This window comes from Megalobrama amblycephala, unplaced genomic scaffold, assembly GCF_018812025.1.
Source record: "Megalobrama amblycephala isolate DHTTF-2021 unplaced genomic scaffold, ASM1881202v1 scaffold400, whole genome shotgun sequence".
Lineage (NCBI taxonomy): Eukaryota > Metazoa > Chordata > Actinopteri > Cypriniformes > Xenocyprididae > Megalobrama > Megalobrama amblycephala.
Window position 1 is genome coordinate 42708 of NW_025953358.1, and position 27307 is coordinate 70014.

A 27307-nucleotide genomic window follows, 5' to 3' on the forward strand; every position below is an offset into this window, starting at 1 on the left:
TATGTTTCATATATCATGATGAGCTTGAGACATCACAGAAGTTTTTTTTCACAGCCTACCTGACTGAAATGCCTCATTAATATGCAAGTCATTTCAGCTCATTACTATCCAATTCTTTTGTCTTCTCAGGTGAGAATGGCCCATTTTCAGTGGTGATTCACGCCTCCATGCATACTGTGTTTCTTGGCAAAAAGTGTCTTACAAAAACTAAATCAATATATTGTTTTATATGAAGGAGTAGGCAGCATAATTTTTACATAATTTTGAAGCAAAAACTCTAGTTTACAACCTCCAATACCCAAAAGTCTTGTGAACACAGATTTACTATACTTTTTTTGGCCTTATTTCAGTGACTTAAGTTTTTTGTTTTTTCAGTAACCACGCATAAACATTATTCCTTCAAAAACACAAACATGTACATACATGTTCCTCACATATTATTGTAGCCTAGTTTGTGCTGAATACAGTGTAATGACACTTTTGTCATTTATATGTTTATGAACAACTGAAAAAAGCACAAATGTCAGGGCATGTCAAAACTTCTCCAGGCCCCAAATCAGCCTCAGACTCCAGAGGGTTAATGAGGCCTTTCAGTCAGGTAGGCTGTGAAAAAAACCCTTTGTGATCATGATTCAAATCGCATCATGGTGTCAATCAAATATACAGAAAAAACAGCAACACTGTGAAATATTATTACAATTTAAAATAATGGTATTCTGTTATATTCTTTAAAATATAATGTATTTCTGTGATGCAAAGTGTCTGAACAATTATGTTACCTCTATGGCATTTCATATAGGCTTTTAGCTTAAAAGTATGCACATTTGGAGAAATATTGATGGATTCTCATATGTTTGTCAATTTTCTATATAGAAGAGTAATATTTATTTCATACTTATACTTTATACATTTATTTATACTCAACAATTCATACTTGCAGCCGGAGGGCGCTCTGTACACCTTTAGTCCACAAATGCCTGAGCACTAAAGAAGAATAGGCAATCCAGGAATTAACCGAACTAACAGAGGACAGAGATCGCTAACTATGGCTATTCAAAACACTTTTCAAGACAATAAATACACGATTGAGATGATGAATGCATGTATTGACTCAGAATTTGCGTCTGAATAGCGCTGGCTCCGTGGGCGTGGCCGCATTATAAATGTCATTAAAATGAATAACTTCACACGTTTTGTGTTGAATGGGAGTTTTGTGGATTCAACACAAGTTAAACTCCATCAGCAATATTCGTTATACTTGTTATTAGTATAGCCACAAAGCTTCAACATTATATGTGAAAACATAGCTTACAATTTATTTATTTTTTTTCCCATAAATTAACACCAAATCTTTAACTTTTTTTTTGTCATAACATAAAGCTGGTAAACCTGGTAACATTTGTTAGATATTCACATGGATGCCAGAGAGTGTGTCCATCTATATCAGAGCTCAGAAATATATCAGAGGTCACTAACATTGGCACATTTAGGGTTAATCACTGGAACATGACAATAACTCAAAAGGTGTACGTGTTTAATTTAAATAAAGTCCCTCAAAGTTGCATATGGGTGTACATTTTGAGGTAATCATTCCTCATAGTCACACAGCCTGTTTTATTAAGTTAGGTGTTATAAATACTGTTGTCATGTTCAACAGCTCCCCAATGAGGCACAACAGACAGCTCCTCCCCATGGCAGGGAGCGCACATTACATCTTTCCTACACAATGTATTTGTGGGTTGTTTTGAATGAGCTACGAAATGGGGACATTTCCGGGGACAGCTCCAGTCGGGGACAGAACACCAAAAAACCGTGACTGTCCCTGAAAACGGTGACATCTGGTCACAATACGATCGAGCACATCAAGCGCACACGTTGAACAACGAGCACTTTGTCTCAAACTAAAGGCCCTTTCACACCGGACGCGTAACGGAAAAGCGAAACGAAAAAGCGAATAGTTCGCGTCAAAACCATTCACATCAGCCGCGACGCGAATTTGCGACGTTTGTGCTCTGAAAGATTCCAAAACATTCGCGGCGACAGCTGAATGAGATATATATATATATATATATATATATATATATATATATATATATTTCAACAAAATAATCTTCATCCTGTTGGAAAGGTTGGTCAGTTTAACTGCTCAGGACAACATAGACACTTCATCATCCAGTGAGCTTTTCATTTTTTTTCAAAGACCGAAAAGAAGTTTTTGGGTGCACTCAGTCTTAACAACAACACATTCACTTTCCATAGTCACGGACACAATTTAGGTTTAAAAAAAAAACAACAAGTTTTACCTCAGAAGGTTATGTTATCCTTGATACAGCGACTTGCATGTACTCCCACAGGAGCTGTAATCTCGTGAGAAATGCGATACCTGTCAAAGGTTAATGTTGATTGAATAGCTAGTGACATCTACTGGACATTTCGTTTACAGAAAAGAAACCCACTCGCATATACTGCGAGTAGCCCAGGCTATAAATAGGCTTCTGTCTAAGATAAGAAAACCTTTATTTGTCCCACAATGGGGAAATTGTATGACTATGGACTACAGAAGTTTAACTACTAGACATATAGTTTCAATAAACATTCACAAGGTAGTTTTCTATTATAAATGCGTCGACACACAAGCTATCAGATGATCCGTCATTGTTGCTGTGACATCACCTTTGTTTCCTTGTATTTGATTGGTTGAAGCCTTTTCTGTCGCCTCGAATGTGAAAAAAAATCGACATTGAAGCGAAAAAAATAAACGTCGTTTTTTCGCAGCAGCACATTCGCGTTCGGTGTGGAAGCACTCATTACACAAACAGCTGATCAAAAAACAAAACCTTCGCGCGTCAAAATCGCGTCCAGTGTGAAAGGACCTTAATGCGTGAGATTGCACTATGCAGCTCTGCTTATGTATGTGAAAAGAGAGCAAAAGAGTACGATTCTACACCCAATCGACATCAAAGTTCATAAAACGATTAAAATACTTATCACTGATATGAAATGGCTGATTGTAGTGATGACGCAAGAATGATGAAGATTGCATCTGTGTCTTTGATGATAGGCCCTTCGATGATATCGCTAAAATGAAATTCAAAAACAGAAATCCGTGAAGGGAGGACCTGCATGCTTCTGAAATTTGAAACAGGAATTTTCTGTTATTGCTGCGACGGCTCAATGAACATTCGAAATGATAGGCTGACATGAACTTAAATTAAACTGTAGAGTTTAACATATCCTGTCTCAAATTAACATTTTCACAGTAACTTTAGTCCACTGGAGGCGAGTAGTTGAACCCATGTGCAGTTTTATTTAACATTAATCCCCTGGCATAAACATTAAACATGGACTCATCAACAATGGTTACACTGACAATACTAGACAAAGAACAAGGCAAACATGACAGCTTAAATGCACAAGGACTAATCACAAACAAGGAACACCTATGCACAATCAACCAATGACAACATAGGACACATGACAAGGGAGCACAAGGCAGGATCACATGACACAAACAAGGGAAACACATGGCAAAACATAAACATAGCAATGAGACATGAACATGAACAAAACCAAAACTAGACTTGACACTCACACTGAAGTAGTAAATCAAACTACCGCTGACATTTTCTTTCTTCATTTATTTAGATAATCACAATAATAGGCCTGTACATGCATCATGAGAGGAACCATGCTTAGTTCACCGGAGCTAAAGATTTAGATTAAAACATATCAGTAATTTGATAAGATTACTATAAAGTCAGGCTGAATTTTAAATCTCGCAAAACAGAATTCAGTGCTCATTTAGGTGTAGGACATACAGCGTAAGCTTTTTGAAGAATACTAAAGTACGGTTTTGGCGGAAGCACTTGGAAGGCGATCATTTGTTTATATAAAGCATATACATATTTTTTTTCGAAAATGACCGATCGTTTCACTAGATAAGACCCTTATTCCTCGTCTGGTATCGTTTAAAGCCTTTTAAAGCTGCACTGAAACTGTAATTTTGACCTTCAACCGTTTGGAGGCCACTGAAGTCCACTATATGGAGAATAATCCTGGAATGTTTTCATCAAAAACCTTAATTTCTTTTTGACTGAAGAAAGAAAGACATGGACATCTTGGATGACATGGGGGTGAGTAAATTATCAGGAAAATTTTATAAGAAAGTGAACTAATCTTTTAACTAGTGTCCTGTTCCTTGTCATTGAATCACCTATCAGTGATATCATACCTGCGTTATCCTTGAATTCTGGTTTTATTTTGTAAAAACCATGGAAACACCAAAGGTGCTTTAATATATTATGTGTTTTATTAGACAAGGGAACAACGGTTTGGATACATTCCTTGACAGAAAACTAATCGTTATACAGCTCAACACATTTAGTCTTATTATTTGAATCTCGTTTTATTGATTTCCCGCGACTGTGTTTTCACCATGTCTCAGAGAAAAACACTATTTTGTAATCATTCAGCCCTGCTCTGCTTCATACGTTAATAATCTCATCCATGAACATGATTTCTGCCCGATGAGGTGACGACAAAATCTCCCATGATTCCACATTCAATCTCTGCATCATCAAGCTATGCCTTTGTTTTCAATAGGCGACCTCTAGTGGCAAAACCTTACATATTGTGCCTTTAAGGATCTCTTTGGTTTTAAAGTCCCTGTGAACCGGAAGCCCTGCAGCTCCAACTTGCCTCACACCTGTCTGGAAGTTTCTAGTATGCCTAAGACATTATTTAGCTGGTTCAGGTGTGTTTAATTGGGGTTGGAGTGAAACTTTGCAGGACAGTGGCCCTCCAGGAGGCACGTCCTGATATTGCTGAATTAGATGCGTTCCTGGGTCAACATAATTTATTGATCCTGGAACAACATTCCAGTCTGAAAATTTAATCTTAACCCTATTCCTACCCCTAAACCTAACCTAACCCTACCCATAAGTTATCCCAAAAATCTGAGGGAAATGATAGATGAATAACACTGATGTAGAAGCACCAATTCATGATTTTAAGCCTAAACTTGACATAATCTGTAAACTTGTCCCTCAAATCTGATTGGTTGATTTGAATGTTGTTCCAGGATCAACAAAGATGTTGACCCAGGAACATGTTGAACTCAGCAATATCAGGTTATGCTCCAGGAGCAGGATTGGACACCCCTGATCTAGAGTGGCCATACGGAGCACACATATTTACGCCTAGTTTATTTTTTATAAATCCCGATATATGCGTGGAATATTGCGTACACACATTTCTATGCCCATTTTGCAATGGTTATACATCAGGCCCTTGGACCGTAAGCGATGCGAGCTGTTGTACAGAATATGGAAGTTTGTTGTGCATGATCCCCATCAGAGTCTCTAACTGCGACACAGAAACAGAAATCCGAAAACCACTTCCACAAAACTAGCTCTGATATTCAGTGTCTGCAGAGTCTCTGTGACGTGATATCATGGGAAGAGAACGAAACACACACATACAAGAGATATGATCAATGTCTTCAATGTTTATTCAGGACGCACAAGAGTCAATTAAAAAAAAAAAAATCATTTATAAGCAGTTTTTCTCATGGTGAACGACATTTTCTCCCCACAATGTCAAAAAATTCAGATTTTACTTTCCTTTGAATATTTGGTCCCCACAACAAAGGGAATATCTGGAACACACACACACACAAATACTACACGTTTTGTTTATTCTCTGCAGTTTCACGCCTTGTATGTATTCCTGTGTGTTTGGATATGTGAACATAAGTTTATTGGACATGTATCACTGGAATGATTATTCTCAGTACATTATCAGTTTATGTGTGTTTATATAGTCATTCAAAATGCTGTTTATCTTAATTTCTGTGTGATATGAATCAGTGTGTTCAGGGTCTGATCTGAAGCTTTTACTGCAGGACTGTTTAACAGCCTGAATATCATTTGTGCTTCTGTACGTGTCAAAAATAAACTTTCATTATTGATTAACCACTATATACTTTATGGTGGTTTACACACCCTGACGGCACCTTTTATGAAGAGAAACAAATAAAAATTAAACGGAAGTGCGGCCACAGCTTCCTTTTCAAGTGAAATTAGCTCTCATCAACTACTAAAATCTACTAAAATCAGTGTTTTCACTAGTGTTTCTAAGAGGCTTTTCAATAATTATGGCCTTTATGGCCTCTCATAAGATTGTACATTAGGATACTTTAATATAAAGTTCACCAGAATCCAGTTAGCAATACTAGTAGATAAATAGTATGTAGTGGAAAGCACATGTGTCCTGTGAAGCAAAGGGTACAGATCTGTCATAACACCCTACTTAAAGGGATAGTTCACCCAAAAATTTCTTTATATTTTCTTCTCTGTGTTCTGTAAAGTTGTGCAACAATGTACATTGGAAAAGATGATGTACAAATAAACTGAAATTGAATTGTAATATAAACTGCTTTGGATTAAATCATCTGCCAAATGTATAAATGTGAACTCAGTTGCACTCTGACAGAACCCGAGTAAAGTAATAATTAACAAAGTTAAAAACAACAGCTCACATTATGGTACTGTAAAACAAGTCAATATCAAGATTAAAACATAAGTTTGGTGCAAACAACAGAGTATAAAAGACTGAGTTGATTTCCTCTTCAGATACTGATACGTCATTAAACCCCTGATGTCTAGAAGCCCAGAGCTGAAGATAAGAAGCCCAGAGCTGACTACACCTCTGACTCAAAGCAGGATTATTGTATTTCATACCTAAAATATGAAGTTTTATTTGCCTTCACATTTTTGTTTATTATAAAAAGAAAAGTAAACATTTAAAAGAAATATAACTGATTACAAAAACTGCCTACTGAAGCTTTAATTTATAGTGTTTTAAGACTTTGGATAAAAAAACACCACAGAGAAGTCTTCTGAACAAATTGTAAGCAGTATAATTGAGGCCAGACTCGACTTACTTTATCTAACCTGAGAATAATGAATAACAAGATAAAATGTTAAGATCAAAGCACACACTGTGAAACAACAACTCATATTATGGTACCGTAAAACAAGTTCATGTAAACTTTATGATAAGTGCATAATTCCAGTTTCCCAAAATCTAAAGCATTTGTGTACAGGAAAAGTTGTAAATCAGGTTAATAATTACATTTCATGCTTTTAGGGGTTCAAGCGCGTAGCGCTGAAACCCTATTGTAATTGTTAAATTTTTCAAGAATCAGCATTCTCCCATAAAAGTGATCGGGCAGACCAAACCGTAAGTCATAGAGACTTGAAACTTCGAGGTCTGGTAGTACTCATACCGCCTACAACGTCACCAAGACTCGCCCTGATCAGCCTGATGGGGGCGCTACAGTGGTCAAAAGTACGAAATGGCTCATAACTCCTGAACCGTTAGGCCCAGGCTCAAGTGTCTTATATCGTTGGACTCCTTGGCTCAAGGCGGACAAGCATGTCTCAGATTCACTTGAAATTTGTGTATGTTGTTTTTTTTTTTGAAAAACCTACTTTTGCGAACTAGTCCTAGGTTTTTGACCTGATTGGAACCAAACCAGTGCAGAAATGTTCTCTGGAGTCTGAATATCAATAATTATCAAAAACAAGTTGAAATTTTGGTTCACGGCCACTAAGGGGCACCAAAATGTATGATGTGGGCAGAGCCACTTCTACTAAAATGGCTGTAACTCGAGAAAGAAATGAGATATTTGCACCAAACTCGGTTCACATGTGTATGGGCTCAATCTTTGGTCACGATAAAAAAAATCATGTCGATTGGACACTAGGTGGCACTATAACTTGAAAAACCATGAAAACAGCTGTAACTATGCAACCGTTAGTCCGATCGACTTGAACTTTGGCGTACAGTGTCTTGGTCCAAGGGGGCATGATAGTCTATGAGGACATTGGCGTATCTCAAAAAACATGGCCGCCATCGGCCAATGAAGCTTGAGCACCTATTAGACAAGGTTAATGGAGGCCGACCAGAATGAAACTCGGTGTGCATGATCAACTCTTGGGCCTGGAGGTCTGTAAGAATTTTGAAATAAATTGTTCTCTAGTTGGCGCTAACGAGTTTTATGCCTCAGTAATCACGTGGTGTTTCACAGATTCACACAATATGCATATCTTTTGATAGATCTCCTCATGCTAAAAAATTTTGCCTCAAAAACCAATGCTGTCAATCAAATCGTTCATTAATTATTCACAAATAGCTGAAAAACCTACTTTTGCGAACTAGTCCTAGGTTTTTCGCCCGATCGGACCAAAACCAGCGCAGGACAATTCTCTAGATCAAAAATTAACAAAACAAAGTTGAACTTCACCCTTTGGGTCGCTATAACAGGGTCATTTAGAAAATGTGTTTGGCTTAATATACCCAAAAGCCTATAAATCCTAAAAGAAAACTCAGAAACTTCACGGAATTAAGGGAGCACATGCAGCATATGACTCTAAAGAAGCATGCCAATTTTTATGGAGATTGGACCATTTGTGGCGCTATAACTGTTAAAAAGCTTTTAAAAACGTATGTTTTTAATGGTTTTGGCTGAAAATATATATAACTCTGGGTGTGGTTGACTTATTTTCATGGAAGTTATGTCTTTAGACTCCTGAAACCTTGCCGAGTCCATCGATACCAGACTTGCTAGGTTTTGCCTTATGGTTTGTGCAACGTTGTGATTTAGCACTTAAACTTTTGTGAATATCTTCTAAACTGTTAGTCCAATCGAGACGAAACCAGCGTTGGAAACAAGGAACCTAAGTTGGTTTACAAAATATATATGCTCAAATGACAAAATTTTGATAGGAAGTGGCAAAAAAATCCAATCAAAATCTCTATTCTGTAATTTTTTATAGGTTATAGTGTCTATAACTTCAAAATTATAACTTCAAAATTTTCACAAAAGTTAACTTGCATATGTATGGGCACACTCTGAGGACACCCAAAAAAAGATCAGGCAATAGGTGGCGCTCTAACTGTGAAAAAACCCTTAAAAACCATGTGTTTCCTTACTAAATTGCCTGTATTGGCTGTAAATGGTATTTCCATCTATGATCCAAGTGCTTACATGCTATAATAAAATATAAATATAATACCTTTTTACGCATGTGCTTAACCCTTTCAAGCGTGAGTTTAAAATATTCTAACTGACCCACCAGAGTGAGTTTCCTTGTGCAAGGTGTCAATGGTCATCTTTTGGACAACTGTCAAGTCAGCAGTCTTCCCCATGATTGTGTAGCCTACAGAACTAGACTGAGAGACCATTTAAAGGCCATTGCAGGTGTTTTGAGTTAATTAGCTGATTAGAGTGTCGCACCAGGTGTCTTCAATATTGAACCTTTTCACAATATTCTAATTTTCTGAGATACTGGGATCTTCCTTAGTTGTCAGTTATAATCATAAAAATTAAAAGAAATAAACATTTGAAATATATCAGTCTGTGTGTAATGAATGAATATAATATACAAGTTTCACTTTTTGAATGGAATTAGTGAAATATTTTAATTAGTGAAACTTTTTGATGATATTCTAATTATATGACCAGCACCTGTATATCTCAGTGTCCGCCCGGAAAGGTAGCGGCACTGGGATGCTCGCCCCCTCTGCGGAGGGTCTCACAGCAATCATTTGGCTATTCCCTGCTGGTTCGCCGCGTCCAGGCACCAAATTGGTCGCTTGAGTAATACCAGAGACCAGAGAGGCTGGTTCTCTTGGCCTCTGGGGGAATATGGTTAACACCTCACTATATGGTGCCCATTTCCCTTCAGTGCCATCAGGGGGCCATTCTGCCAACCCTGCCACCTTGTGTGCTTCGGGGCGCAGCGTTCTCCATTGAGTTCTAGTTTCGGTTGTTCCCTGGTGGTCATCCGCTTCAGGGCACCGAACTAGCTACTCGAGTTATGCCAGAGACCAGTCTTGAGGGGCTGGTTCTCTTGCGGGAGGGCAGTCCCCTCCGTGGGGAAGTGGTTTACACCTCATTACACGGTGCCCTCAGAGGGCCATTCTGCCAACCCTGCCACCTCGCGTGCTTCAGGGCGCAGCGGTCTCCAGTGAGCATATATCTCAGCGTCTGCCCTAGAAACGTAGCGGCACTGGGATGCTTGCTTCCTCTGCGGAGGGTCTCAGAGCAATCAATTTGGCTGTTCACTGCCGGTTCACCGTTTCAGGGCACCAAATTGGTCACCTGAGTAATACCAGAGACCAGTCTCCAGAAGCTGGCTCTCTTGGAAAGTGGTTAACACCTCTCTATATGGTACTCATTTCCCTTCAGGGCCATCAGGGAGCCGTTCTGCCAACCCCGCCACCTTGTGTGCTTCGGGGCACAGCGTTCCCCAGCGAGTTCTAGTTTCAGTTGTTCCCTGCTGGTCATCCACTTCAGGGCACTGAACTGGGTACTCAGAAACTCTGGAGGCCAGTTTCGAGAGACTGGTTCCCTTAGTAGATTTGCACAGCATGGGAGACTGCCAATATATCTCAATGGGTCCTGCACTTGGGGGGTTCCTGTCCTCAGTGGTAGGCCGTGAGCAGGCTCTGGTTATGGAACAGGAGATAAAACTGCTGGGGAAGAGGATGCTTGACATGTCATCCAACATGTTTGACTTTCTTTCTTCAGTCGAAAAGAAAAACATTCCAGGATATTTTTCCCATAGTGGTCCATATTACAGTTTCAGTGCAGCTTCAAAGGGCTCTACTCGATCCCAGATGAGGATTTTTTTTTTTTTTAACCTTTTTTTGTAAAGGGCGTTTGGCTTAGTATTTGCTTGTTCACTTTGTAGATTGGATTGGATTGGACTGGATTGGTACTTCCACCTACGTCTTTTTTGTTTCAGTAGATAAGACCCATATTCCTCGTCTGGGATCATGTAGACCCCTTTGAAGCTGCACTGAAACTGATATTTAGACCTTCAACCCGTTGAACCCCAGTGAAGTCCACTATATGGAGAAAAATCCTGGAATGTTTTCCTCAAAATCCTTAATTTCTTTTCAACTGAAGAAAGAAAGACATAAACATATTGGATGAAATGGTGGTGAGTAAATTATCAGGACATTTAAATTCTGAAGTGAATCCATTAATTACACAGCCTGTTTTATTAAGTTAGGTCCAATAAATACTATTGAAGTGTGATATTTTTACCCACACTAGCGCACAGATCAGACAATCCATTCATATGAGGTTTTGGTGATTATTCCTCCTTGTCCCATAAGGATGCAGAATGCTGATCTATAAAAATATTTAAAAAATAAAACACTAGAAAAACAAACAAAAACAAACTTTGAGTCAAAGTTATTTTCTGTTGAGATCAACATAGTGTCATAAATGTTGTGAATAGAGATAAACTTCTACTGAACCTGAAACATTCCTTTGATTCTGCTTAACAATTAACTTGAACTACTTATTTATCTGAAGCAATATAAATGAAGTACAAAAGACTCAGGACACTATAAAAGGAAGATGAGAGGCTGTGAGGATGACAGAGCAAGAGCTGGAAACAAACATCAGTGAAGAATGAAGGCTTTAGTATGTATACTGCTGCTGTTGGAAACCTTTGTGTTTGTCGTCCAGCAGCAGGTAGATGGAGGACTCAATGAGAATGAGATCAGTCAACAGATCAGCTCTGAGGACGGAAGACAGAATCCACCTCAAACAGACACTTTGAGAGCTGAAGCTTCAACTGACAGACAACAATACTGTGATCTGGGCATCCCTGACATCCATGCAGCACTGAGAGAACTGACCGCCACCGTTACAGAGCAGAAAGGAAACATCAGAGAACTGACCGCCACCGTTACAGAGCAGAAAGGAAACATCAGAGAACTGACCGCCATCGTTACAGAGCAGAAAGGAAACATCAGAGAACTGACCGCCACCGTTACAGAGCAGAAAGGAAACATCAGAGCTTTAGAGACGCAACTGAGGGATGAGATGAACAAGAAAAATGAAGGTACTTCACCAAAACATTCACTCTTTTATCAATGATCCTCAAAGTAAAACACCAATGCAATACATTGTATAGTGTAAATGTTAGTGTAAAGTTGAGTGTATACTGTGTAAATTGTGTTATCTATTACAATAATCAGTGTAAATGTCATTTAACAGAATCTTTATTCCATTCACAGAAATTTCAAATCTTACTCTGAGTCAAGTGGAGTTGAGAAAGGAAAATAGAGGTGAAAGTGTGCTTGAATGATGTTAAATTCAGTGTATTCATTCTCAGTGTAATACAGTAATATCACAATATTGCTTATGTTTTTCAATAACAGACAGAGAAATAGCTTTTTCAGCTTCACTGATGGAATCTGGCGATGGATATATTGGTCCTTTTACCACTGAAATCACACTAACCTACAGGAACGTCTTCACAAACATAGGGAACGCCTACAACCCAATTACAGGTAATTATCAATGAAATGGAGTCATAAAACTCAGTTTATAGTTGAAATACAAGTTCAACTCATTTATCTCCACTTATGTATATTTTCAGTGTGCTCTAGTCACTTACTTTACTAAACGCCACTTAAAATGAGTGTCTATGAGAAGATTAAAAAATCTGGACATTTTCAATGACAGGAGAAGAGACATTCTGATGATTACTGTGTAAAGAATTTTCCAAACTTAACATGAAGTTTTAATCAACTCAAGTCGATCTGAGAAAGCAGCAGCTGTTAAACACACATGATTATTTCAGCACAGGGTGTCAGTGCTCGTCTAAACTAGTGACTGTGATGCTGAAGTGTGTGAGACCTGATGAATATAAACCTTTTATTAATTTAAATAGTTTAATCACTATTCTGTGTAATTTTTTCATTGCCAATAATTTCACTGTATGTAATTTGCATGTTTATGCCAAATTTTTTAAATTAATATTCAAAGTAGTAGCACTGTTAACCTGTTAGTGTTTAGGATTAATTAAATATTTAATATCATTAAATTTATGTCCATCATTTCACTGCATGTAATTTGTATGTTTGTGCACATATCGCATATTAATTCAACTTTTTTAAAAGACTGGAACAAGAGCACCAGCGCACACAAGCAATCCTTTTATCAGTCAAATTCATTTAAAATGTGAATTCAGCAGGTATGAAATATGATCAGTAAGAGAAAAACACTGTTAATGAGAAGACGAGCACTGGACTGCTGCAGGTTAGTGAGGAAATATATTGATTTATCATTCAGAATGCACAGCTGGAAAGAAAATATATTTATAGGAACATTTCAGCAGGTTCAAGATAATTCATGTGAACTCAGAGAACAAGATTCATTGTTTTAATCAACTGACAGACATAAAACAGTAATAATCTGCGTTCTCATGTATGAAGGTGCGCTGAACACTGTTACCGGAAACTCCTGAACTGTGATAGGGAGAACGAGGAAGTAGTTGCGCAAGTAGTCCATTAAGAAATCATACAGGAAACAGCTGATTCTGTGTCTCTTGTTATTTGATTTAGGTATTTTCACAGCCCCACTGAAAGGAGCGTACATGTTCAGAATATCTGTAACTGGTCATGCCCCAACTGCAGCAACTGCATCCATTGTTAAGAATAGAGAGCGTGTGGTTATAGCTCATGGTGATCAGACTCAGGGAACGTTAAACTCTTCAAATGGAGTTGTGTTGATCCTGGAGGTTGGAGATGTTGTCTATGTGAGACTTTGGTCTGGCAGGAGGATATTTGATAACCAGAATAAGCACAACACTTTCAGTGGTTTCCTACTGTTTCCCTTAAGATAACAGGAGCTTTGAAGGATGTGATTCCAATAATTCTGAACCTTCAGTGTGTGATTTAAGATGAAAATCAAAAAGAATCATTAACATATGAACCTGTATTAATAAGGACTAATGTGTGTTTGAAATTTGCAGTAGATTACTGTATAAAGTCAGTATAATACACTATAATCATAAGTTCTGATCTGTCCGTACATGTAAGTTTGTATAAAGAGTTTCAGCACTGAGACAGACAGGACGCATGAATATCACATGTGACTCAAAAGTGTTTTGTTAAAGTAGTAAATCTAGAATGTTAAATAATACCTTTTTAGGTGTATCTTGTTATTGATCCTTGAGAATTTGCTCGGAGCGACAGTATAAATGCTTGGAAATAAATTCATGTCTTTAAATCCACACACAGTCAGCATAATTTCTCTGAATAAGTTGTGAAGCATGTAAATATTATTTTAAAACCATTAAAAATCCACAGGTCAGCTCAATTTCTATGGCTTTTTATTAGCATGACAGTTTGCATTTGGATTAAGTGTTATTTGATTATATTGTTGAACTAATTATTCATTTAACCAACATTTAAGTCGTTATCTTTAATGCTTCAGAATACATGTTTATAATGAAAACACTGTTGAATCATTTACAGTTACTGTACGAATAAAAACAACATAACACAATATAATTACATAACCACAGTGAATAACTGAACATGGCAGATTATGTTGAATGAGTTTGCCTTGCAAAGTATAAATCTGTATTCATATTTCAGAAGAATCATTTTGACATTTGTAATACAAATGTTGAGGTGTCTCGTCCATCAGCTGATCTGATATTCTCTACTGTAATGAAGATGAATGTAACTTAAAGGTGCCCTAGAATTAAAAATTGAATTTACCTCAGCATAGTTAAATAACAAGAGTTCAGTACATGGAAATGACATACAGTGAGCTTTAGCCACGGAGCATATACTATCAAACTCATTCAGAATCAAATGTAAACATCCAAATAAATACCGTACTTACACGATTAGACATGTTGCATGATGAACACTTTGTAAAGATCAATTTTGAGGGTTATATTAGCTGTGTGAACTTTGTTTATGCCGTTTAAGGCAGTCGTGAGCTCGGGGGTGGGGAGTGCAAGGATTTAAAGGGGCCGCAGCATTTAATGATGCCCCAAAATAGGCAGTTAAAAGAATTTATAAAAAAAACATCTATGGGGTATTTTGAGCTGAAACTTCACAGACACATTCAGGGACACCTTAGGACTTATATTACATCTTTTGAAAACATGTTCTACGGCACCTTTAACTTTTAATAAGCAGGGGAAATTCCCGACTTTAAACAAATAAACATTTAAATATTTAGGATGTTTGCTTTTTAAGAATGTACAGGCAGATTTCAGATATAAAAAGGCTCTTCAAGCTTTCTAAGTATTCGCTATAAGAGTTTCGGTTCATTTTTGTGACGCATTTCAGAAAGAAGTTCACAGAGACTGAGACGGCAAAAAATGCATCCTATGTTTTCTTTATTTTACAAAAGCACAAAGTGTTGTTGTTATTGTGAGTGTACACAAATAAAAGAAGACCCTTTACACTGGCTTGTTCGTTGACCCCAGAGGGTTAATCTGTCCCGCAGAAGTTTTATAATGAACCAAAAAGATTACTAACGTTGTGTTTTGCGCCATTGTTTTGGAAACGCATCTGTCAATCAAAGAGAAAACACAATTGTGATATAGCTTAGTGCGCTTATTGTTTTCATTTTCCCACCACTAGTTAGTTTCCATGGTTTCTAATTAGTTCACATCTGTTCCCTGTTCTGTTGATTAGCTTTCCTTGTGTATTTAAGCCATTAGTTTTCATCAGTTCATGGTCTAGTGTTAACCTTGTGTTATAGCGTGTAGTGCTTTGTTTCCTGCTGTTTATTAAAAAACAATTTAATGATCCCTAGTGAAAAATAAATATACTAAAATGTATTTGAAATACATTTATTTTATGCTATGTATACTACAATTGCATTTACATATTTATGTACTTAGTATAAACACCCTGCAATTGTACTTTTAGTATACTAAATTAGTATACTTAAAGTCTGCTAAACTGGAACAAGTATTTTTGTGTTGAGGTCCATCTAAAGATATACTTACGTATATTTGATTGTGCTAAAGCGGAACTATTGCATGTATACTTTAGGTACACTTTATATATCTTGCATTCAAATTATACGCTCACCTAAAGGATTATTAGGAACACCTGTTCAATTTCTCATTAATGCAATTATCTAATCAACCAATCACATGGCAGTTGCTTCAATGCATTTAGGGGTGTGGTCCTGGTCAGACATGGGCAGTATTTCAATTAAATGTATTTTAAATACGTATTTAATTACTTTAGTGTATTTTGTAATTTGTATTTTGCAGGTGTGGAAAAACTAAAATGTAGTTTGTAACAAAATATTTTGAGGGAGTGTATTTAGAGTATTTCAAATACTTAAATACTTAAGAAAAATCACCATATGCTTATCACCATAGTAAATGATTTTGCCATATTTTTGGTCTGATGTTGGCAATGGCAATGTCCAGGTTAGATGCACGAAAATCACGTGACACCCTTAACAGCTCTGGACCGGGCTCCCTCCAAGAAGTGAACGAGTTTTGAACAAAGGAGAAGAAGTGGCGCTGCCGCGCTGCTCCTCTTAAAAACGGCATTAAGGTAAAGTGTTTTGTGAAAAATATACAGTCTACACACATATTGCACACTGAACGGCATTATAGAGAAAATTGTGCCTTATGAGATCGTCGTAAGCTCGTAACTCCACTGAAATCTCCATGGTAAGCAAGCGTTCACAATATAAAATCCATCTGCAGTTTTTACACGTTTTTAAACATATTACATATGAGAAATATTGATATTCCTTCGGATTTTGTATAAAATAATCATCAATCCTATTGTTTTTCAATAATTGCGCACGCAGCGCGATTCTACTATGGAAAAGGCATACGCGGTCAGGGCAGTTAGAGTGTCGTGTGTAAAACAAACCCACACATATTATGATTAATGTGTACCTTGTAAAATGTTTTTTACAATGTTTTATCATTCATGTAAAATGTGTACCTTGAATGCAATGTAAGTCGCTTTGGATAAAAGTGTCTGCCAAATGCATAAATGTAAATGATTAATCATATATATTATGATTAAAATGGAATTTTGATTTTGTGACAAAAATTCTCAGTCGGTTATTTTTTTCCCCCTGGAGTACTAGCCTATCCCCAACATTTTCTGCAGTAATGTTAGTTCTCCACTGATCTGAGCTAATGAGCTGATTACCTAGTGAGGTAGGGGTCTTGGGAGAAATACATATATTTACCACTCTCAAAATCTATTTTAAAGGTCAGGCTATAGGCCTACTGTAGTAGGCTTAAAAACATTCATTTAATGTACATTCAGTAAAGCAATATGGTGTGAATTTTGCTGTATTAATTATGAAGAAGTAATTGATTTAAAGTGAATAGATTTCATTCTGGCTAAATGTTTTATTAATAGAGCTTATTCTTTGGTGTGTAGTAATTTGAGTTAAGGCTGTGTAAATTGCAACTGATAATCTAACAATAATATTTTTTACCATTTAGTTTGAAATGCAAGACATCTGAGATGAGTAAAGATCACAAAGAGCATCCAACTCTCTCTAGACTGAATCACTCAACCATGGCAAAGTGCTCAGCCCTATGGACTGCATCTGGCAGACCAAAGAGTGCTGAGATGCTAAGCCAACTGATTGACCAGCAACTCAAGACACCTTGCATTTGCAGGTGGAATTTTCTGTATGACTGCTTGAGTCAGTTGGCATGTCTTCATGAGAAGCTTCCTGGGATCATGACTGCCTTGCAACTTCCATTATTCAGAGAAGTGGAACTTGACTTCATTGATGAATATTGCAGAGTGTTGAAGCCTATTGCCATTTCGATAGATCGCCTTCAAGGGCAAAATGCATGTTTCTATGGTGAGCTTTTACCGACTCTCTTTGCTGTCCAAGCTAAATTACAAGACCTGCAAGCTTCAAACCTGCGGTACTGCTCACACATTTTGCAAGCTACCTTAGCTGGCTTTGAGAGGAGGTTCAGCAACTTCCTGCAGCTGAAGACGGATGTAAACGAAGCCATCCTTGCTACAGTAACACATCCATTTTTCAAGATGAGGTGGTTGCCTTTGAGACTAACATGTGAGAAGAAGAGGATACATCAACTCATTCTGCACGCAGCTGAAGAGCTTGGTCTTCTGTCAGAGAGTGATGCTGCATCAACAAGCACCACTGAGAAGAATGAAGATGAATTCTTTGTCTTCTCTGATCAAGGTAAGGACAAAATGTATCCACTTCAGAAGGCTTGTAGCAAACAGCAATTTCAGGTGTTAATCATTAAATGAGAAGTTATTCATATAAGTCAGTCATATTGTTACCTTGTGTATGAAAGTATATGAATAACAATGTTTGTTTTTTCTGATTCTATTGTCTTCACTCTCAACAGGAATCGACAACCAGATGGACACAGAGGTCTTACCTAGCCACAGCAAAGCAGAGTTAGAGACCCTTCACTTCCTGGAGGACCCCAGAAAGGACCTGGCTTCACTGGACTCGTATCCGCTAATCAAGCTGCTCTTTGTGAGATTCAACACCACTCTGCCATCATCAGCACCAGTTGAGCGTCTCTTTTCTTTTGCAGGCATGGTCTACCGCCCTCATAGAAGGGAATTAACTCCTGAATTATTGGAGAAGTTGGTTGTACTTAAAAACAACTAGCCTAAATGACAATGGTTTAGTTTTCTCTTTTGTAGCATAGTTGTGTTATTGCTACTATTTCTGTTACTGACATTTCAATACAGTTCCTCATTAAAGCTGTTAGTGCACATAACATAAATATAGATTTATGGCTGTTTCCCCTCCCTTAGCCAGTGATGTGAACTTAGATATACATGCCATTTATGACAGAGGGAGCTATTTCAGGCCCTGTAGAGATTTAGTGAAATGCCCATGCTTTTTTATTTTTCTACTTGGCCATTTTGAATTTACACATTTCTCATACTTGTGTTATTGCTACTATTTGTGTTATTGACCTTCCAGTAATAAAAAAAAGACTTAAAATTATTGTGGGAGTATTTTTGTATTTTCAAAATACGAATTACTTCTATTTTATTTAAATACATTTTTCACATCAGTATTTTGTATTTTATTTTGTTACATTTCATGAGCCAGTATTTGTAGTTTGTAACAAAATAGTTTTTGATGTATTTGTGCCCACCTCTGGTCCTGGTCAAGACAATCTCCTGAACTCCAAACTGAATGTCAGAATGGGAAAGAAAGGTGATTTAAGCAATTTTGAGCGTGGCATGGTTGTTGGTGCCAGACGGGCCGGTCTGAGTATTTCACAATCTGCTCAGTTACTGGGATTTTCACGCACAACCATTTCTAGGGTTTACAAAGAATGGTGTGAAAAGGGAAAAACATCCAGTATGCGGCAGTCCTGTGGGCGAAAATGCCTTGTTGATGCTAGAGGTCAGAGGAGAATGGGCCGACTGATTCAAGCTGATAGAAGAGCAACTTTGACTGAAATAACCACTCGTTACAACCAAGGTATGCAGCAAAGCATTTGTGAAGCCACAACATGCACAACCTTGAGGCGGATGGGCTACAACAGCAGAAGACCCCACCGGGTACCACTCATCTCCACTACAAATAGGAAAAAGAGGCTACAATTTGCACGAGCTCACCAAAATTGGACAGTTGAAGACTGGAAAAATGTTGCCTGGTCTGATGAGTCTCGATTTCTGTTGAGACATTCAGATGGTAGAGTCAGAATTTGGCATAAACAGAATGAGAACATGGATCCATCATGCCTTGTTACCACTGTGCAGGCTGGTGGTGGTGGTGTAATGGTGTGGGGGATGTTTTCTTGGCACACTTTAGGCCCCTTAGTGCCAATTGGGCATCGTTTAAATGCCACGGCCTACCTGAGCATTGTTTCTGACCATGTCCATCCCTTTATGACCACCATGTACCCATCCTCTGATGGCTACTTCCAGCAGGATAATGCACCATGTCACAAAGCTCGAATCATTTCAAATTGGTTTCTTGAACATGACAATGAGTTCACTGTACTAAAATGGCCCCACAGTCACCAGATCTCAACCCAATAGAGCATCTTTGGGATGTGGTGGAACGGGAGCTTCGTGCCCTGGATGTGCATCCCACAAATCTCCATCAACTGCAAGATGCTATCCTATCAATATGGGCCAACATTTCTAAAGAATGCTTTCAGCACCTTGTTGAATCAATGCCACGTAGAATTAAGGCAGTTCTGAAGGCGAAAGGGGGTCAAACACAGTATTAGTATGGTGTTCCTAATAATCCTTTAGGTGAGTGTATAGTGATATTAAACACATTTTAGGCTTAATATTAAGAAAATTGCATTGTGCAATTAAGAAGAACTCTAAATAAAGTTTAACTAAAATATTTATGTCAGTAAATATAGTAGTCAACATTTGAAGTGGATCAAAACCTTTCGTCAAAGTTGTCCTAAAACCTTCTTCTAAGGACAACTTAGTTCTTAAAGGATTAGTTCACTTTCAAATAAAAATTTCCTGATAATTTACTCACCCCCATGTCATCCAAGATGTTCATGTCTTTCTTTCTTCAGTTGAAAAGAAATTAAAGTTTTTGATGAAAACATTCCAGGATTTTTCTCCATATAGTGGACTTCAATGGAGCCCAAACGGTTGAAGGTCAAAATTACAGTTTACAACGATCCCAGACGAGAAATAAGGGTCTTATCTAGAGAAACGATCGACTCATTTTCAAAAAAAAATTTTTTTTATACATTTTAAAGGTGCTAAAGAGGATCCTTTCGTCGACTGAGAAACCAAAGACTGTTACTGAGTTTTTGAAATGAGCACATGCGTAAGAATAACCCCCCTCCTTTCGAGGGAACGCCTCCCAAAACTCGTGCACGAGTATTGGAACACGAGTGTTTACCACCGGCATTCGCTGTGTCGTGTTAGTGGATTCATTATGTCGGACTCACCGTAGGTAACTCATAATCTGCAGTTGTTACTCCTGTCTCCGGACAAAAACATTGCATGCGGCGCCTGTGGAGTGTGGAAAGTTACTGGAGCACGCAGCCGCGCTCGTCTCTCACAAGGAACGTCATGGCAGTGATTGACAAGCCAGAGGGCCAATCCGCGCACGTCTCTCACAAGGAATGTCACGGCAGTGATTGACAAGCCAGAGGGCCAATCGTTTACACGATGATCGGAATGAACGGAAGATACCCTGATTAAGACTCAATGGTGCTCAAAGGACTCAAAAGGTAAGTGTAATCACCAAAATAAGAATAAAAAAAATAATAATAATAATAATAATTTTTATAAATCAATGAAATTAACTTCTCATTTGTTCCCTTCTAGGTTTCACTATTGTCTCTTTCAGTTTTTCCTTTTCTGAATTAATCAATTTAACCCAGTTAATGATGAATTCACCTTATGAATGAAAATTTAAATATCAAAAATGAGGAAAATAAAATTGAAATCCCCCTTTTTTTTTTCTTTTTTTTTTGTATGTGTCTATTCCTAGCTTCAAATTAATAAAACACCAGAGAAACAAAAGAAAGAAAGAAAAATAAATAAATAAATAAAAATAAATTGAATGACGATTGTATGCATTTCTCAGTCTATCCTCTGTGATCGAATCCTTTCGGAAGAACAGTGAATCAGGTGCAAGTGTTGTTAGTTCAATCCTACCGTCCAAATCGGCAACAACAAGATCAGTATCACAAAATCACGCTCGCTGTTTGGTCCGTGTGGCTCGCCAGTCCCACTGTCTCCGCGAACACGGGAGTTAGAACGAAATCCAGGAATCGTCTCGGTTACGTATGTAACCCTCGTTCCCTGAAGGAGGGAACGGAGATGTACGTCAGTAGTGACCGACGAATTGGGATATCGCTAGAGAGCCCTATCAGCTTCGAGTGAACTAAAACAAGCCAATGGAATTGGCGTGCGATATTTGCATAATGCGCACCGCCTCCGACAGGTGTATATAAATAGGAAGCAGATGCAATCGCACTCTGTTTTTCGCTGAGGAGACAACTGGTGTCCGCACAACAGCGAGGGTACAGAAACTGTGGCGACGGGATGTACGTCTCCGTTCCCTCCTTCAGGGAACGAGGGTTACATACGTAACCGAGACGTTCCCTTTCAGTCGGTCACGTTCGACGTACGTCAGTAGTGACCGACGAATTGGGATCCAGGATCAACCAGTCGTCGAGATAGTTGAGAATACGAACGCCTTGTTCCTTGAGGGGAACAATGGCCGCCTCCGCAACCTTCGTGAAGACGCGGGGTGACAGGGCCAGCCCGAAGGGTAGGACTTTGTACTGATATGCTCGACCCTCGAACGCAAACCATAGGAAGGGTCTGAGACGAGGCAGAATCGAGACATGAAAGTACGCGTCCTTCAGGTCGATCGCTGCAAACCAATCCTGGGGACGGACGCATTAGAAAATGCGCTTCTGCGTGAGCATCTTGAACGGCAACTTGTGAAGGTACCGGCTCAGGACGCACAGATCCAGGATTGGCCGTAGCCCACCGCCCTTTTTGGTACAATGAAGTAGGGGCTGTAAAACCCCGACTTCATATCGGCTGGAGGGACCGGCTCGATTGCATCCTTCGCCAGGAGGACAGGTGCATTGTCCAGTGACACCTGAGTGTAGTGGACACCCCTGAAAACCGGGGGACGCCGGGTGAACTGAATCGCATAGCCGAGTCTGATGGTACGAATGAGCCAGCTGGACGGGCTGGGGAGCGCTATCCACGCTTCCAGACACCGAGCCAGCGGGAACAAAGGCACCACAGACGCACCGGGGGTGGGGCAGCGAGGCAGAGTACAGGGACCCGACTCGGACGGCATGGGAGCGGCCCGGAGTGTGGTCAGACTCTGCGAGGCAGCAGTGCGTATGGGAGACGGCGCACGGGGCGCGGCCTGCACCATCACACTGCCACCTGCTGGCAATGTGAGGGGGGGCTGCGCGTGACAAGGCAGGGCCTCGCACGCTGACAGCTGCCAGCAGAGTACGGGGACCCGACTCGGACGGCATGGAAGCGGCCCGGAGTGTGGTCAGACTCTGCGAGGTAGCAGTGTGAATGGGAGACGGCACATGGGGTGCGGCCTGAACCACCACACTGGAACCTGGATGGTGAAAAGAGAGAGGGCTGAGAGCGGCAAGGCGGGGCCTTGCACACTACCAGCCACACCCTCTTGGGACCTGGAGGATCAGATAACAGTTCTATTCGTGGGTACCGCTGGACTCCGGAGAGCCAGCGGCGGAACAGAGCAGAATTCTCCACCCGGCCCTCCTCCGGGGAAAGAACTGTTTACTTCAGCTTCAGGTCGCCATATCCCCAGGACCGCCTCCCGCTAACCAACTGGGTTGGCTGCGGGGGGAGCGGGCTGGGTTTTAGGCCAGCTTGTGAGATGAGTGCGTCGAGAAAGTGTACTTTGACAACGACACATCCCAGCAAGACTAGCCAGGGGTGTTTCCGGACCACCACAGTGGACATTGTCTGGCCAGGGGCCTGCGCTATGACCTGGATCATGCGTAGCTCAACCCTGACTCAGAACTACCCACATGCAATGAGTGCTTTGGCGTACCACAGACTTGCCAGGGGCCAAGACCCATGCAGGGCAGAGGTGGCGTGCTCGTAGCACTGCCACCCCACCCTAAAGGGTAGTGAGAGAGAAAAAACTTGTGATGCAGATTATGGCCCCCTTGGCGTACCATATTTGACACCAAAGAGGCTACAAACTGCCAAGTTTTTCCATGCACGTCCGGGCTAAAGACAGGGGCGGGGCAAGGCGAGTACGCGTCGCACAACGCCCCCAGGGGCCCGGGAAAGCATGGTTGTCAAGTCTGAATCTGATTCAGCATGAGCACATCACAACTGTGGGACGCTCAGCATCATCATGTTCAGAGCCCAACAATACTCTCTCCAATGTAGCAGTCGACATCTGATCCTCTGCTGGAGCCCAGACTAAGACGCTAGGTCCCTCATGAGAAGGACCAGCAGTCCAAGCAGAAGCTACCAGCCATATTGGACAGTGAACGTGGCCGTCCAACTGGACGACACACGGCGCACTGGGCGCCGACGTGGCCATGTTGTACTAAACATGAACCACCCACGGACATAGTCACAGCATGTTTGCGATGCACTAGAGGAGTGGGGGGCCCACGGAGAATGACTCGGCAGGTATTGCCCCACTGTGATCCTCTGGTCACCCAGGCTTATTAACCAAAGTAGTATTTTTCTGATTCAGAAAAATAAACTAGATCGGGGAATAAGTGAGGGGACTCCACCTCATTAAAGGCGCTCGAGTTTCGACCGTGCATCTAGAGCGCCAGACAACGCGCAGGGTTGCCATGGCAACGCGCGCTGTCAGCCGGCAGCTCGACGGCACACGGCGAGAGAAAGGCGAGACAAACAACGCGCCGACGTGGGCATATTCTCATAAGAGAATATGAACCACCCACAAACACAGTCTCAGCACGCTAAGCAGACATGAGAGAAAGTGATTGTGGCCGTCAATGAGGATAGGAAACGACCGCCTCCAGAAACGCACAGACAGAATGACGTCTTGAAAAAGACGCAGTGTCTGTCTGTGAAGCTCTTTTAGAAGGGGAAGAGTCAGCTCTCTCGTGCTGAAGCACACAGGGAGTGACGCGATGTGTTCGGGTACACCACTCCCCGAACACACCGGGAGGAACCGGCCCAAATCGCAACATACAACTGCGTTTTATATGGGAATTCAGTTGCTGTTAAAACAGCAGTTGAGAGCTTAGCTCAGGCTCCCCGGGAAGCTCGCGACCTCGCTATTGTGCCTTAACGCCAACACAAACAGACGCTGAATCTCCAAGGCTGTTTAGTTTCACTCTTGTGAAGTCTGAAGCTGGACACCAACTGTTGGCTCCGAAGCGAAAGACAGAGTGCGATTGCATCTGCTTCCTATTTATATACACCTGTCGGAGGCGGTGCGCATTATGCAAATATCACACGCCAATTCCATTGGCTTGTTTTAGTTCACTCGAAGCTGATAGGGCTCTCTAGCGATATCCCAATTCGTCGGTCACTACTGACGTACGTCGAACGTGACCGACTGAAAGGGAACCATAAACTCCACTCCGTTAAACATCGATCGTGTTGCAGCAACTCAGCAGTGCACTTGACAGGATAAAGATTCACTTAAACCAGGAAAAATAGACAAGAAACAGAAGAGAAAAAAAAAAAAAAAACCTGACCTTGAATACAAAGTCACAAAATCATCATTAGTATTTTTTTTCCGCAACATACAGATTCTACATCCATTACCACAGTTTAACACAGCATCAAAATGGCGATTGCATATTTACATATGAATGTGCAACACTCGTTCACCACATGTGGTCTTTACATTTCACTAGTATGAACATTTCAGGAATATTTTACCCAGATTAATACATGACATAAGAATTTTAACTCACCAAAACACAATGAACTTGAACACTCAATCTCTTTTAGGTCTGTAGAATTCTTACAACTTGACTTTTTTTTCGCTCATCCAGCTCTCAAAAATAAATGAACTCTCAGTTTCCTTATAAAACATCTTTTTCAACGCACTATGCGTTACGAGGCTTCTTCTCAGTAGCTGCGTCACATATGTGACCTGATCCAGCAAAATGAGTCACAGTGACCCAAATTTCAAAATTGAGATTTTGGTATCAATGGAAAGATGAGACAATAAGCTTTAAAATGATATCAAAGTCATACCTAGAATGGTTTTAAAGATATACCCATTTTAATTATGGTCGTCTGCCCTCTTTTTCCAATTGAAAACCTGAGAAAATCGCTTTTAAAGTTTTTTGCCCGTTTTTTTGTTGATATCTTTCAAAATCCATTGCATTTAAAGGGATAAACTATTTATTTTACAGCTTAATTTCACCAAAGACATTTATATATATATATATAAATGCTATTAAACCAGGCTGAAGCTCAAATTATTTTAAAGTATTTATTTGAATTAACCCTTTAAGACCTGAAGGCTTTTTTAGAGTTCTTTTTTTTTTTTTTTCTGAGCGACACACACAAAAGTAAAGACTCATAACTCCAAAACTCTAGCAAGGAGAGTCAAAAGGTAGGTATCATTTGTTAGAAAACATTTTAAATTTTAAGAAAATATAAATTACATTACATTTGGACATTTTCTTGCTGAGAAACAGCTGATAAAAGTCAAAAAAATGTATATAATTTTTTAAAAATAAATTTTCTTTTTTTACTAGACATGGAATAACTCAGGAACACAATAAGATCGCTAAAAAATTCTTTTTTGGTGATGCTCTCCTATATGTGAGCTGCATCTGGTTCAAATTTCGTGGTGATATTATAAAGAATAGTTTGAAAAATTGTTGTTCATTTTTTCCGCAGCCAGGTGGCGCCAACGGGCGGTAAACTCCAGTTTAGAGGTGCTTCTCAGCACTCGTTAGGAGTTTTTCAAAATGGTTAGATGCATTTAAAAGATGAGATTCTAAGCTTTAAAATGATATCTATTTTGTGTTATTCCACGTTGGAAAACGAACATGGATGGGTCCGGGAACATTGGATACACACTGCATCCCGGAGAGATGAGAGACATGTTTTTAGCCAAGTAGGTTAAATCATTTCGTGAGTAATATCTTGTGATCAACGATATATATTACATTGATTTCAGATTCATTTTAATCTTGAGAATCTGCTTTAAATATTGATGTGCGGTTTTTATGATCTGTGCATTTTTCATGAAGTTATGAGCACGTGAAATATACACACTTGTATTCAGTTAGCTGCTGTGCTATTTTTGTTGTAAACGCATATTACTCAGACTCATTAGAGGGTGAAAACAACGCAACAGAAGCATGTTGGAGGCTTGATATGAAAGTTTAAAGTCTTTGGTTTTGTATGCAAAAAGAATTTTTGTGCTACCTATATGGATTCAATTTTTATTGGCTTTTAAAGAGAGACACGCAAATGGGAGTTTTATTTTATAAGGCGCGCTAGTCTGACAGGAGGATGGCTGGACCGATCGCGTGCCTGTCAGTCGAAACGGGACTTCCCATTGTTAAAAATCAGCATTTAGGTCCGTGTGTTTACATTTCTAAGCTGTTTGATTGGTTCTATACAACGTGTAACACCATATTTGTAGAGCAGAGATAATGACGTTTCAGGGGATACCGGGAAATGCTCATAAGTGACAGAGGAGTTGAGAAGTTCATTTCCAGCGAATTTAGTAAAACCATGTCAAATTTAATAGCCATTTAAATACCTTTTTTTTTAAATACCTCAATTATCTGGACTACGAAACTTTGGGAGATTATTTTTGAAAGTCTGTTCTTTGAAATTAGCTTAAAAAAAATAAATCGATTTTTTCATTGTTTTTCCACATAATCGGCCCATATCTTAAAATAGAACGTTGCGACTTCCGACTCATTTCGCCAGATCGGGTCACATATTATAGATCTCAATTTTTTTTTTTTTCACATGAACTTCACTTCTTCAC

General features: G+C 39.5%; 1 protein-coding gene across 1 annotated transcript; it reads left to right on the forward strand.

Annotated features, from left to right (window-relative positions):
• The first annotated feature begins 11424 nt into the window (after positions 1 to 11424).
• LOC125261352 lies at positions 11425 to 13733 on the forward strand. Its single transcript, XM_048179928.1, has 4 exons — positions 11425 to 11927; positions 12103 to 12153; positions 12247 to 12378; positions 13435 to 13733. The coding sequence occupies exons 1-4, from the start codon at positions 11492 to 11494 to the stop codon at positions 13713 to 13715; spliced, it is 900 nt and encodes a 299-aa protein (XP_048035885.1). The 5' UTR covers positions 11425 to 11491; the 3' UTR covers positions 13716 to 13733.
• Positions 13734 to 27307: the final 13574 nt, after the last annotated feature.

Excerpts from the sequence above, each read along its gene's own strand:
- LOC125261352 (XM_048179928.1), top strand. The coding sequence starts at position 11,492 with ATGAAGGCTTTAGTATGTATACTGCTGCTGTTGGAAACCTTTGTGTTT. Across the intron at positions 11,928-12,102 it reads GATGAACAAGAAAAATGAAG|AAATTTCAAATCTTACTCTG; the intron begins GTACTTCACCAA and ends TTCCATTCACAG. Across the intron at positions 12,154-12,246 it reads GTTGAGAAAGGAAAATAGAG|ACAGAGAAATAGCTTTTTCA; the intron begins GTGAAAGTGTGC and ends TTTCAATAACAG.